The following is a 14,556-nucleotide window of genomic DNA, read 5'->3' as shown; positions in this document are numbered from 1 at the left end:
TTTTTTTTTACAAATAGGATGGCTAAAAGGAAAAGGTAACAAAACAAAAAGCAAACAAAAAAAAAACACACAAAAAAAAACAGCTAGATTCTAAGGCAAATGTAGAAAACTAAAAACAGGAACATGTCTGCATTGGTCCCTGCCAGGAGTCCAACAGATTCTTAAAGCCACTTAGAGAGGTCAAGGTCGAGAGGCTTCAAATCTTTTTGTAAGATATTCCAGGAAACAGGAGCGGAGTAGGAGAAGGCCCTTTTGCCTAGTTCAGTCCTCATTGAGGGAACACTGCAGGTAATAATGTCCTGAGAGCGCACGCTGTAGCTGCACTCACGCTGAGACATGTAGGAGGAGATGCATGAAGGCAGCAGACCAAGAAGTGATTTAAAGATGAAAATGTACCAGTTAGAGTCTGCGTGAAGTTAATGATGTCCAGTTAACCAGTGAATACAGGGTGCAGTGGTGGGTACGATAATCACAGCCAGTTATGAATCTTAGTGCACCATGATAGACAGCATCCAACATCTGCAGGGTGCTTGTAGGAGCGTTCATGTAAATAATGTCACCATAATCAATTGAGGGAAGGAAAGTCACAGATACAAGGCGTTTTCTAGCATTCAGGGTTAGACAGGATCTGTTTCTGAAAAAGAAACCCAGTTTAACTTTCAGTTTCTTTACCAAGTTTTCCATATGAAGCTTAAAAGAGAGATGTGAGTCGACCAAGATACCCAAATATTTATAGGAATCAACAAAATCAATGGGGACACCATTTGAGGATAATATCGGAGGAAGAACTGCTGGGACCAACTTCCTATTTGAAAAAAGCATCCCTTTGGTTTCGTCGGCATTTAGGACAAGTTTGAGGCGGAACAAATCAGTCTGGATGTAGTTGAATGCAGAATTCAAAAGCTGGAAAGCCTTAGCAACAGTTTTAGCTCGACAATAAACAACTGTGTCATCAGCATAGAAATGTATGGATGCATTAGGGATGTTTTTACCTACATTATGTATGTAGATTGTAAAGAGGGTGGGTCCTACGACTGAGCCTTGTGGTACACCATTGTTGACTGTTAAATAACTGGAGGAAGTACCATTATGTTGAAGACATTGCATCCGGTCTGAAAGATAGTTAGAGAACCAACCAATGGTGTGTTCTGAGAAACCAATTTCTGAGAGTTTATGACACAAGATGTTATGATCCACAGTGTCAAAAGCTTTAGACAGGTCTAAGAAAAGTGCAGCACAATAATCCTTAGCATCCAGTGCTTCAACAACGTCATTAAGAACCTTCAGTGAAGCAGTGGTTGTGCTGTGTTGTTTCCTGAAACCAGATTGATGTGGAGGTAAGATGTTAAATGAGTCCAGGTAATTTTTGATTTGAGAGTTTATCAGTTTTTCTAGAATCTTGGCTAAAATACAGAGTTTAGAGATTGGTCGATAGTTGTTCAGTGAGGTGGGGTCACCTCCCTTCAGCAAAGGAAGATCAAAGGCTGTTTTCCAAGTGCCTGGGATGGAGTTTTGTCTTATTGAGAGATTGAAGATGTGGGTCACAGGGACTGTGATGAAAAAAAAAATAACCTCACAGTGTGATTATTCTGAGCTTCTGTCCACAGAGCAACTCTCTTTTTGGAACAAAGTTTGAATTATGGATTATTGTATCAACATTTATGTTTAATTTGTTGAAAAAAGGGTGGACTTGCCCAAGCAGCCCACTCCTTCTCCGCAAGGGGGCTTGAAATTAGCTCAGACCTCATCGTCGTAAATTCAAGGTTTTCAAAGGCCAGGAATAGTCTCCACACAAAGTGCCCAGACAAAAAGAAGGACTCATTGTGGGAACCAGTGGGTGCTGTGGTATAGTGACCCACATACTTTGAACTCAAAGCCCCTGTTCCCTTTGTACACATCTCACATGACTTGACCACTGCAGCTTTTTCCACTGTCCATCCCATGTGGTGCACCGAGCCACAGCCAAGGGGTATTTCCCATGTTGTTCCACACATCAGTGAAGCTATTCACATATCACTGGTCAATGAATCAACATTAGCAAACTGTCTCAGGGAAAACATCCACATGTGAGATCCCAAAACATTAAACACTAGAACCACATCACAGACTGGGGTCAACTGATTTGAACTCTCCATAAGATGGTGTCCATAAAGCTTTCTAAGCGTCTTAAATATGTTACAGATAAAATGACTTAACATGTGTTAATGGGAACTATCATTATTACCAAATAAACATATGTAAAGGTTTATTAACAATTATATAGTCATGTCTTTTACAGACGACTACAGATGTCTCTTTGCATTTATTATAGATATGTTTGTATTTATTGTACTGTTGTGTATCTGTACTGTGTGTTGTATTGTTTATGCACGTTATGTTCTGTATTGCACCGTGATCCTGGAGGAACACTGTTTTGTTTCAATATGTACTTGTACGTAGCTGAAATGACAATAAAACCTCCCTGACCCTGACTACCTACTCCTGATTGTCAGACATGTTGTGGGCAACTTTTGAAATGATTAACAATTCCATCAGCAGTTTGGTGTTGGGCAACAGTTTAACTCGTTACACCTAGAGACTCAGCAATGAATCTACAGATTATTTAAGATTCTTGTTGCCAGAGACACAGAGACTTTACACACTGTTGAGTTTTTATCTCCAGGATTCTTAAAGCACGGGCATCTCTGAAGTTCCTATGCTTTACTATGCTCATCACATGTTGCAATTTTTTTCCTTCTGTTATTCAGTGCTACCTGACATTCATCTACTCGGAGCTCTAATGAAACTTCGCACTTAATGGCTAAGGCTTAGCTGGACCTCTATATGAAGGAAGCTCCTTTTAGCCATTTATGCCCAAGATTTTGGTAGCTCAATGAAGTCTACGGTAGCTCGGTGATCAGCGCTGCGGTCTTCTAATCCAGAAGCTGTGGGTTCGAGATCAAGTTGTGACAGAAAGGAAACCTGACGTAAAACGATGGCCAAATATGACAGCTCTATGTAGAAAAGAGTAGCCAAAAATAAGAAAAACAAAATGCCCAGGATTTCATTCTTTTGGTCATGATCCACACCTCACGACCACGAGGAGGTTGGAATGTAGACTGAACAGTAGCTTTGTTACTTCTTCACTATGGCATACCAGAGCAACACCTTCATTACAATAAAGACCCTGATCAATTTATCCACCTTCTCCTCCATCTCGCTAACACTTGTAAACAAAACTCACTCCCTGATTGGGAAGGAGCTCTCTACCTATTTCCAGTTGAGAACCAGTCAGTCTCAGACTTAAAGGACTTTATATTCAGCTGCAAACCGCCCCATGCTAAAAGTCACGAATTGAAGATGTAAGCAGAATGACATCATTTGGAAAAAGCAGAGATGAGACTCTGAGATTCCCAAACCTGATACCCACTTTTCCACTAGAGAACTTTGAGATCCTGTTTATGAACACAAAATCAGAAACAAGGGCAGCTTTGGCAGAGTGAGTCTAACCTGCGCTGAGAACAAGCTCAAGTTTGTGCCAAGAATATGAACACACTTCTTGCTTTGGTTAGAAAGGGACCGGATGACCCATAAAAGTGATCCCTATCCCCTCAGACTCCTGCACAACCCTGCATGTTTGAAGGGAACACATATGGAAGCAGTTTCCAGGCCCTGATAATACATATGGACTGGGCACTCAAACTCCCATGATGCAACTCTGCAAGGATGAAGATGTGTTCCACTATTTTTCCAGAATCCAAGGTTACACAATCAGTCAGAGACTCACATCCAACACACTGAAGTAAACTTTCCTGGGGCAGCTGAGTTGTGAGGTCCTTGTTGTACGGTCATGCAACAAGTTGTTTTTTCTAGTTCACATGTACTTATTTCTTGTGTTTTTCTTAGTTGCATAGCAAGAAAACCCCTTGTTGTACACACCAACTACTTATTTTGTTCTTGTGTAGTTTTTGTCATAATAACATATGTATGCTTTTGCTGCCATGAGGGACAGTTGTGCAATTCTGGAGTTTAAATGATAAAGATTGCAATAGAAAAAATGTTGCTCATCATGTCACTCAGCGTAATTTCAAAATTCTGGGGTAAGCCAACGAAAAAGTGTCACGACTTGTCGGGTGAAACACTTTGTGAAATGACACAAGAACTAAAATATTATCAAAAATTAAGCTATAATGGAACATTTGAACTTTTCCTCCTGGTGAGGAGTAATAGCTTTAGTATTTTCTTGCTTGTTTGTTCTTTGTTTTAAGCGAGTCAAATCGATTCTTCTCATCCTGAACATTTCATTGTACTGCTGACCTCGTGTTAACCTGCATGACAAATAACCATAACTTGAACTTGAGGTCATTTTACTGAGTGCACATCCTGGCTTCCATTTTTTTTTTTTCACATCCAGCACTCTCTCCTCTTTCTGACTAAATCTGTTGTGACTGAAGAGCAATCATGGCAGAATAACCTCCAAATAAACAATTAGATGACAGTCTTTATACCTGATCAACTGGTTTGGTGCAGACTGGTAGACACAAACACTTCCAAGAAGCTCGTGAGTCACAGTGTACTTCATGTTAACTCACTGCATGTTGCCAAAGTGAAACTTTTAGTTGTGTGGAACGGAACAGACGAGGACAAAAAGACAGACTGGCATGTGGTGAAAACAACTCGGCAAACAGAAAAACAGTCATAACTCATGCAGTATTGGTGGTGGTAAGATAAAATCTTACATGTCAGTAGCCGAGAATCATCCTCAACTTATACTTCAAGAACTAACTGTACAAGATTTGTTCTTAGAAAGTGGCTGCATGTGTTCTCGTGTGTCATTATTCACTACTTCTCAGTGAGTTTCAGCTCCTGCTCCTCCACCCACAAACACCTTGTCTCATTAGCTCAGCTGTTTCCTCACTACCGCAGTCTTATTTTTTTTTTTTTCAGTCAGCTTGTTTCCACTCAGGTGGCACGGTGGCTCAGCTGGTAGAGCTGTTGCATCTCAGCGAGAACGTCAACGAATCGAATCCCGACCGAGGGTCTTTCTGGGTGGAGTTTGCATGTTCTCTCCGAGCATGCGCGAGTTTTCTCCGGGTACTCCGGTTTCCTTCCACAGACCACAAACATGCATGTTAGGCTGATTGGTAAATCTAAATTGTGTGTGAGTGAGTGAATGGGTTGTCTCTCTGTTCCCTATGAAGGACTTTTGACTTGTCCAGGGTGTACCCCACCTCTCGCACAGTGATAGCTGGATCCACCAGCAGTCACATGCCAAAGTGTCCCTGGGCAAGACAATGAACCCCTCATTGCCTCTGATGTGTGTCAATTGTTGTATGAACGTGATCTAAATCACTGATTAGTCTCTTTAGAATGATTTGTTCAATTAGCTTTGTAGAGATCTGGTAAAGTGCTGTATGAATGGGTAAATGAGGGCACAGAATGTAGTGTAAAATGCTTTGAGTATCTTGATCAGATAGAAAGGTGCTGTAAGTACTGTCCATTTCCAGTCCATGTGGGCACCAGTAACCCCTGTGACCCAAAAAGAAAGAAGCAGGTCAGATAAGATAGAACTTTATTCATTCCGCAGGAAATTGTTGAAACAACAATTATGGATGGATGTTTCCACTCACCATTGTTGGTTTTTCACCAGTCTGTATCTTCTTGTCTCTAAGTGTTCCTACTGTGAAGACTCCTTGTACCTCCCAGGGACTTCCAGTAAGTTTACATTTGCTGCCTTGTCAGCACGTTTTGATTTTGCTTAATAAAATTGGCTTATAATTTTAACCTCATGTTTGTCTGCATTTTGGGTTTAATTATCCAACTACTACAACAGAACAAGCTTGCATTTAGCTACTAAGTCAATCTTTGAGTAACATGAGGGGGCTATTGAAGTTGTCTACTCATAAAAACAACTTTATGAATTTAACTCTTAATTGGGAGGATTTTTTCCCCCTCCCTTATACTTTAAATTATACTTCACATTGTTAATGATGGTATTATTCCCTGTTATACTTGAATAAATGCTTTTTTTAAAGAAGTCATACTTGTAGCCTGTTCGTAAGGTTTATATTTTGTTTTTGAACCAAAAGTTCAGCACACATACAATCTTGTTGAATTAATCTTTGTGTGATTGAATCACCTTGGCTTCATTTTATCTTGTTTGTGTCTTGTACCACAAGAGACTGTGTAATCTGATTCTCTGGGATTTTTTTAAAGAACCAAAACAAAATGAAAATTAAGAAATTGCTTTATTTAAATGCCTTCTAATCAAAAACTGATAAGGACACAAATATTTCTCACCAGTAACAGAAATCAGGGGAAAAAAAACAAAACAACAATCATTCGAATTGAAAAAGTGATTTGTTTTGAATCAACTTAATGATCATGCTTCTTGTGATTCTATTTTCTGGCTGGTCCTGAAGTTGGATCAGACGTACTCTGGTCTCACTACAAATACGTAAGAGTACTTGTCATCAGGACAGGGATAAGCAAGGACTTGGGTAATATTTGTAGCGACGTAAGCCAGGTCGCCTTTGAACCCTTGAATCTGACAGACGTACTTGTTCTGGCACACCAGCAGAAGGCGGTTACGGAACAAAACGTTACTCTCAGAGGAATATTGGTAGTAGAGAGTCAGCTTCACTGCAGGAACCGACTCACACCTCAAACCATTGTTTGAACACTCACTTTGACTTCTTAAGACTCTTGCTTCCCAGTTGATCACTTTGTCCTTAAACAAAAGGCTGGGGTGGACAGGTGTTCTCAACGTATTTATATTGTAATAGATTGGATTGGCAGTTGCGTAACGCTCATGCGTGTTCCAGGAGTTGTACGATGAATATTGGTTTTGAAATGGGTTCGATGGGATTCTTTTCAAAGGTTTGAGAACAGTGCTCCAGGTCTCAGAGGTGTAGATCCTGGGCTTGTAATCATCACTGTCTTTGTTGAAATTTGGATAGGCTGAAATATTACTGAAGAGTAAAACATTAAACTGAAATGCTTTCAGAATGCTGTCAAGATAGGTGTCCTTATGAGTCTTGTACAGAAGAGAGCTGGACTCCAGGGTGTACAGCTTCTCAGCAGAAATCATGGGGAAACGAACGAGACGCAGCAGGTCAACTTGGGTTTCCAAACTGGTGGAATTGGACTTCTCTGTGATCCATTTTTCCACAGTTTGAAGCACAAAATACTCATCTGGTGCAACCAAATCTGAGCGGGTAAGGAGGGCTTGAAGGAGCTCCACAGGAAGATCAGACCAAGCTGGTGACAATGTCAGGTTTTGGTAGTTCCAGGCCATGTACTGGATACAGTTTTCCTGAAGGATTAAGTCCTCAGTTTCCATTGCGTATTGGTAAAGTGAAAGCTGGGTGTTAAAGGAAGAGTCATCAGGGAGAATTTTAGAGAATAGCCGACCTAGATCTTCCATCAGCTGCTTTACACCAAAATCTGAAGCCAGCTGATGGATGCACAGTGCAGACGAGAAGGTCACATCAATCTTACGGGTGTACAGGTACCTGTCAAGAAGGATGGGGTTAAATATTTGTTAGAGCCGTACATGTTTTGGAGCAAAAATACTCAACGTCTGATCCATCATACCTGATAAAAGGGACCAGATGTGCTTTACAGGGCTTTCTCAGTGTGACTGTGGTGGTGTTCATCTCTACAGAAAGGCTGAAGAACGGGAGTTGCTTGAGGATCAATTTGTGAACACAGATCGTCATCTCAGTCGTCTCTGGAGTGCCATTCTCCAATCCATTTGGGCTTTCAAATACAATTAGGTGGTCACAGCCAAAACCACTGTCAAAGATTTCACCGAGATCATCTGAGAGGCTGATGCTATGGTCCACGGAGAGTGAAGAGTCAATAATGGTCATATTGTCTGAAATTACATATTTGGGATGAAGGTTAGAAAACAGAAATGTCAAATTTTGCTGACAAAGACTATTGCTATTAAGTTGTCTGGATGACTTCCACATAAAGTTATATTGTGTCTTGTGTGCATTTACTTACTTCCTGTTTCACAGATTACTCCAACATCCTCCTTATGAGTGCAGTCCGTAACTCCCAAACCACCGAAAGAACAAGTCAGAAGCTCTTTCTCTGTGCCTTTACATTTGATTTCATCCAGCCAAATTGGCCCAGTTGCTAGAATGATTAATAAAATAAAAACAGGGAATACATGAAAACTAAGTTGAAGTAGACTCAACAAAAAAGTTACAACTCCTCCATCTGGTGGAGTATACATTTAACTACAAGGCACCTTGCCCATAGTCCTTCCCGACCACAACAGATTTGGCTCCAGGGAATTTGAGCTGACGACACACCACCTGGGCCTCAGTCATGCCCCAGTTATCGTCACACACTGTTCCCCATTTTCCATCGTGGTAGACCTCAACACGACCCTCTGAAATGCTCTCAGTACCAAACAGCCTCACGTCACCTTCTACTGGCACAGAGTTACGTCCTGTGAACACAAAACAAGGCCATGTTGACACAGTAAACACAAATCTACACAACCAATAGTTCATTCTGAGCCAACAGATCATAGTCAGAGTATGGTCAGACTACAGTAGAGTTACAGAATAAAATGCATTGTTGAATTTGTAACCAAAGGATTTTTTCCCCTTGCAAAATGAGCAGCCATTAGAAAACTCACTGAAAAGATCGAGTCTGTATGCCGATCCTGACACGAACATAAGAAGAAGCCAACCAGTTTGTAGATTTTGATGTGAGATCATCATCTAAATGGTAAAATTGCAATATATGAAAAAAAATAGAATGTGAGAAATGGACAGTCTGCAGATATTTACAGTGTTAAAAGCACTTGTGTTAAAAATGGTGTAAAAATACAACACAGTGCAAAAGTCTGAAATATATTTTGATTCTAAGAGCAAATTATAAAGACTTAATCTTGTAATGTTTGTCAATTTTTTTTGTTTTATGCCGGACTTTCAGAAAGCCTTAAGAAATAATGAACAAGACAAATTCAAAAGAATATAAGAAATTCTGGGTGCTAGAAAGCAGAGTATACTGTGCATTAATAAGAAGTGGTTTTAAACTTTGCACAGTAATGACTTTTTCCATAGCCATAAACTATAAACTGCAGTGTTTGCTTGTAAAATATTTAATATTTATTGCAATGCAACAATTGTTCAAACTGAGAAAAAAGAAATGTGGTGCTATAATCTAACACATAAAAACACGTACCTTCTTTTCTCTGATATAGAACCTCCAACAAATGTTTGCAGCACGAACCTCACTCTTCTAAAGTCGACCCAACTATAGGAGGGTGTTGAATATTTTCTGTAGTTGAAGTCGTCTACTGCCACTGCTTTCTCATAGTTTCATTTTACCATGAAATGAAAGAAGTGGTTGCGCAACCGCTTTTGAATCAGTCCAGACTTGTCTGAAAGAAGTGTGTGGCTTTTGACACAAAATGACGACTCAGAAAATAGGGATCAAGATTTTACTGCGAGTTTCCCTCAGAAAACACAAGCATAAACAACAACAAAATGCAAACGGCAAAATGACTTCTTTAAAGTATCCTTCCAATTATAATGAGACAAAAGCACGTGTCCAGAGTGTTTAACATTAAACAAACAGAAAAGAGTGTAATGTACATGAAAATACATGTTGGGGAAAAAGAATAACTCACAGTTTCATTTTTTTTTGTACATTCATTACAAATAAGGCTACAGTACTGTTAAACCCCACAAACAGGTTTGTCAAGAAGCCTCGACACTACAAGACGGCACTGCGGTCTTTCACTTACAGATCAAAAAAGAAGACCTTATTTTCCAGTCTCAGCTTTAAATTCATCAGTGCAACAACCCTTCGAGGGTTGGAGTAATGCATTTTCCAGGAAGCAGCGAGTCCAGAAAATCCAACAGTGACTGGATTGTAAACAAACTAGAACCACAGTGCAGTGGCCTTAATAATGATTCTCTGGCTTTGACCCCCTCTATATAAACTCTATACCCTCATATTTCACATCACCGATCTTAGCTTCGGGTAAAAGAATTCGTCCATCAAGTGTGAAGGCTGTGATGTACGTTGCAATCTTTCCAGCATCCTCTTCCGATTTGAGCGCCAGAATGATCTGGTCGTCTGTGTTGGGGACAAACTTGAAGGAGGAGAAGCCATGGGTGGGGTTGTGTGGCCCAACGCGGCTCACTTTGATGTCAGTGAAGTCCGCCAAGCAGCTCAGGACAAGGTTAGTTCCACGTCGCTCATCTGCAGTCTCCTCGTAACGTTCTTTGCTTGCTCGACGAGGGAGGAAAAACCAGCGCTGCAGGTTGTCACTCCAGGCTGCAGATTCATGAATTAAATAACCTGCCGAAAGGAATAAGGAAGAATTCAGAATGACATAAAACCCACGGAAAGAAAGTAGGACTGGTTGCAAAAATTCAGCTCAGATATGCCTCCTTACCTGGTGGCTCGATCCCTGCTGCCAACTTCAGAGAAGAGTACTTGGGAACCCAGTTCTCATGTTGCACATCTCCCCTGAAGCCCACCACTTTCACCCACTCTGGGTTGTTGTTGACAAACTCACCCTGGGTGGTGGTCCACTCTTTCCCCAGGCCACCAACGTACAGGTGCTCATCCTTTACCGCCAGCCACTCGGCTTTAAACCCTGCCAAGAGAAAGCACAGCCATGTCAAAGTGATGAATTACAAGTAAAAGTCTGTCAAGGGTTTCAGTTTTGGGAAATGCAAACCTTTTGCAACACCCCCATCGCCGTCAGGTAAGATAACCCAGGGAACGGCCTTGTTTCCATCTATCTGGTAAACTACACCAGTTCTGTCATCCACAGAGTAGAGCTTTCCGTTGAACACCACCAACTCAGACAGCTCCATTCCTCTGCCTTTCTCCGACAAGTGGCTCTCCAGCACCACCCTATCTGTGTCCCATTCCACCGCTACCTGGTCGCCACTTTGCGACACCAGTAGGTAACCCTTGCGCATGTAGCTGAACCATGTCAGCTTCTTGTCACTCTGAGAGTTCGTGTCCAGGTCCGCGATGACTCCGATGCGGTAGCGAGTTCCCTGCGGTGTGCGTTCAGGTGGACTGAGTGGGTAGGTGTCGTTGTACTGGGAATCAGACTGCTTGGTGCTACCGCAACTGAATCTAATGCCGTGGGGGACGTAAGAGCGGGAGCCTGAGCCGAAGTGCATGAAGAGCAGCAGGACCAGAGCCAAGGAGAAGACCACAATCACAATGGACTTCCACTTGAGGCGGAAACGAGGGTCGGTGGTGTTGGCCATGGAAGCCAACATAGGTAGACCACCTACAGAGATACGAAGTGGGTTCATAGGCTCATTCTGTTCCAGTCGAGTGAAGCCTGGGGGAGCAGGCATGGAGGACAGAGGCCTAAAATGACCTATAAAAGAAAAAGAGAAATGGTGATTAACCTACTTTCAGACACTCTTTCATTTAATGACTAGACCAAATGTTAGTCGTGTTTAAAGTGCTTGTACAAGACAGAGACAGACAGGTTATCCAGTGTCACCATTCAAGTTTTACAAGCTTCATTTTTCTGTCTCAAAAGTCAACCCGCAGCTGGCTGGGCTGGGCAGTCTAGTTCACAATCTTGTTTGTATAATTGGAATGTCATCAAGCTGTTACACCTGTGCAGAGGAGTTTTAACAAACTTTGATAATTACAACTCATAAAAGAGAGTTAAAGCATTACTTAAAATTGGGTCACAATTAAAATGTTGTGAAAGCTGAAATGAAAAAGGTCAAAGTTTAATTTCTTGTTAACAAGAAATTCACTTTAAATCTTTCCTGGAAACTTATGAATAACTCTAAAACAGATTACTTACATCATATGCCTCTTATCTCCCTCACAACCTTTGTCCAGATGGCAGACAAATCCTGTATTTTATCTTTCTTTTCCCTTGCAAATGAAGGTTCTTTCAAGTGTGTGTGTTAAAGCATGAGTAGAAACAGGAAGAAAACCCATCTGGAGGTGGAGTGAATACCAGACAGACCAACGTGCTGCTTCTACGTACAAGGTGAGTGAAAGTAAGGAAATCACCAGCACTTTTCTTGACTTTGTACGTTTACACTTTTTATTAATCGTGGCCCCACCTCACACATCTGAGTGAATTCCTGCAGCTTAAAATTATTATTTAAAATGTGAAAAAAAAAAAAAAAATGAAAGTGGCATCTAAGCTGTTTTTGTAGTTCAATTAAAAAAATAGAGAATTCACACATGAAAATGTATAAAATAGAGTTCAAAAACTAATAAATTAATGTTTTGATCTCATAAAGCTGTTGCTTCAGGTTATTTTGTTGCCAAGCATGACATTTTCTTGCATGTATTTAAGTTAAATATGACTTTCTGAACTCTTAAGATGTCAGCAGTAGATTATAAAGTTTTTGCCTGTGTTTGTTCTGTTAGCAAAATATCACAAACCATTGGACAGGTTTTAATGAAACTCTCAAACTAATGAAAAACTATATAACTATATTCAACTAATTGCATGAAAACTACAACTGATTAACTTTTGGAGTCAACCCCGTTCATGATGGCTACCACAGCTAAAAAAAAATGGCTACAACTCAAAATATTGGGCTATAATTAAAAGTGGTTGTAGCTGAGATTCGTTTTTGAGCACATTTTGTGAGACTTAACATTTGTCGATGTCATGGTTTGACCAAAACAATTAAAAGTACATTCTTAGTTTAAAACTCCGGCATGAAAGTTAGCGAGTGATATGCAGAAATATTGGCCTTTTAATCTTAACGTGCATCTCATTTGAATAGGCCATTTTAATAAACAAGAAATCTTTACAGATATTTTGAAGAATTTCTGCTCCGTCTCATATTAAATCACTTCAATATGTAAATTAGTACAATTTTCAAACTACTCTTTTACTCTTAGCCTTATTTGTGGGTTTTATTTGACTAATAAATAAATTAAATAATCTGTCAACCCAGAGGTTCTTAGACACGCTAGTACAAATTTGAGAAAGTTATTCAAGTACACCATTTGCTGCTGCATTCAAAAATAAGTGGGGGCCTTCAGCAGAGTCAAAAACCACAAGAAAACTTAATCCATCTGCAGCCGAGCAGTCCGAAGCACAAGACCTGTGTAAGATCACCTCTAGTGAAGCTCGATTCAGGGCCTGAACACGAGGTGCATTTTTTCCCCAAAGCCAGACCAAGATGTGAAAGACCCTTTCATAAGATCCAAAAAAGCAGTCCATTATGTCAGCGCCATCAGGGCTCATGCTCCGAGCCCACCTTTACAAACATACCCTCCACTGAAACTTTTTTTATTTTTATTTAAAAAGACCAGATCACCTTTTCGTCTCCTCCTTCCAGAGTTCTTCGCTTGAGCCATTAAAACTTGATCACAAAAAGACCCACACAATCAGCTCCGAGCTCCAAACTCTAGCTCGGCTCACGGACTATATGCTGCGTAACCATGACTAGCTGTTGTTTCAGTTCATCGCCTGTGAACTTTACCTGTACTTGGAAGATTACCATCCAGCTCAAAGGGGACAAATCAGGAGACCAGCCCTGTTCATTGTATCATTTACTCGAGTAATCCATAAATTCACAGGGATTAAGGAAACATTTACGACCTGAACAATTACGCTAAACAGGCGAAAGGTGGAGACGCCGCAGGAAGAACGGAAGTTAAATGGAAGTGCTTGATTAGTGCAGGAATAGTGAATTTTACATATCAGTGGGGGTTATAGGGAGTGTGTGTGAGCAGTGTGGGGTCATAGATCAAGTATAGCACACGAGCAATTCTAGAAACTAGTAATACACAGAAACATGAAGGTACTTTTGACTTGTAGTAACAAGTAACAAAGTTCAGATCAAGATTACTATTGATTAAAATGTACACTATTCAAATGAGATTTCTTGCCCTAAATTAGCTTTGCACCCGTTCTGCTCTGTGGGCAAATTTGGTCCAGATCAGTTTTCTAAGAACAAAACACTGATTTGTTCACTTATTATTATTATTATTATTATTATTTTTTTTACAAGCATCAATGAGTTTTTCCTAAACCGTCTTACTAATTTCAATTCAAATACAATTCAGTTTATTTATATAGCTCCGAGTCACAACAGAAGTCATCTCAGGGCACTGAACAGAAACATTCATATATATATATAAAAAAAAAAGAATAGGTTAACAAAGACATTCATAAAAATAATAATTTAAGCCAATTTATCTGTGGAGCAGACTGCCGTCACAGAACTCTCATCTTGAGCAAGTATGAAGGCGACAGTGGAAAGGAAAAACTCCCTCATGAGGAAGAAACCTTTAGCAGAACCAGGCTCAGGACAAGCGGCCATCTGCTTCGACCGAAAAGTACATAAAAACTAATATAGACCCGATAATTAAACTTTAGAAAAAGAGTTATTAGATTAATAAATAGCACTAGTTTTTTTTTTTCTACAAATCTACTATTGATGAGGTCTTCCGCTTTAAAATTTAGAGATTAAATATTTAAGAACACTAGTAGAAATACTATATGACACAATACTCTTCCTCACTATAGTCAGAGGTTTTTTAACTTATGGGAAATGAATTATACTTCCTTTATTGGTCCTT

The 14,556-nt window shown here is 40.2% G+C and overlaps 2 protein-coding genes across 3 annotated transcripts in view; both read right to left on the bottom strand.

The window, feature by feature from the left end:
- Positions 1-6,281: 6,281 nt before the first annotated feature.
- Positions 6,282-9,262, bottom strand: LOC119420997 (galectin-3-binding protein A). The gene is made up of 7 exons (XM_037688385.1): positions 9,187-9,262; positions 8,636-8,720; positions 8,240-8,443; positions 7,990-8,124; positions 7,576-7,858; positions 6,858-7,493; positions 6,282-6,764 (listed from the first exon to the last, which is right to left on the bottom strand). The coding sequence occupies exons 2-7, from the start codon at positions 8,718-8,720 to the stop codon at positions 6,407-6,409; spliced, it is 1,701 nt and encodes a 566-aa protein (XP_037544313.1). The 5' UTR covers positions 9,187-9,262; the 3' UTR covers positions 6,282-6,406.
- Positions 9,263-9,464: 202 nt separating this feature from the next.
- cant1a (calcium activated nucleotidase 1a) overlaps positions 9,465-14,556 on the bottom strand; it is an 865,245-nt gene continuing 860,153 nt past the window's right edge. Inside the window, exons 1-4 of one of the 2 annotated variants that reach the window (XM_037689005.1) lie at positions 11,804-11,872; positions 10,697-11,359; positions 10,409-10,612; positions 9,465-10,311 (exon numbers count right to left, since the gene is read on the bottom strand). In XM_037689005.1, coding sequence (XP_037544933.1) covers positions 9,941-10,311; positions 10,409-10,612; positions 10,697-11,336 — 1,215 coding nt within the window. In that variant the 5' untranslated portion in view covers positions 11,337-11,359; positions 11,804-11,872 and the 3' untranslated portion in view covers positions 9,465-9,940. Of the gene's footprint in view, positions 10,312-10,408; positions 10,613-10,696; positions 11,360-11,803; positions 11,873-14,556 lie in introns of those variants that run through there. The other variant, XM_037689004.1, reaches the window with a different exon arrangement.

Source organism: Nematolebias whitei, chromosome 15 (genome assembly GCF_014905685.2).
Source record: "Nematolebias whitei isolate Nwh7 chromosome 15, NemWhi1, whole genome shotgun sequence".
Classification (NCBI taxonomy): Eukaryota; Metazoa; Chordata; class Actinopteri; order Cyprinodontiformes; family Rivulidae; genus Nematolebias; species Nematolebias whitei.
This window is presented reverse-complemented; position numbering and strand designations above follow the sequence as displayed.

What these genes read in the sequence shown, in the direction of transcription:
- LOC119420997 (XM_037688385.1), bottom strand. Translation starts at nt 8,720, where the DNA reads ATGATGATCTCACATCAAAATCTACAAACTGGTTGGCTTCTTCTTATG. An exon ending in CGGGAAGGACTATGGGCAAG is followed by an intron (nt 8,125 to 8,239) that starts GTGCCTTGTAGT and finishes TAATCATTCTAG; the next exon opens with CAACTGGGCCAATTTGGCTG. An exon ending in CATCTGGTCCCTTTTATCAG is followed by an intron (nt 7,494 to 7,575) that starts GTATGATGGATC and finishes CCTTCTTGACAG; the next exon opens with GTACCTGTACACCCGTAAGA.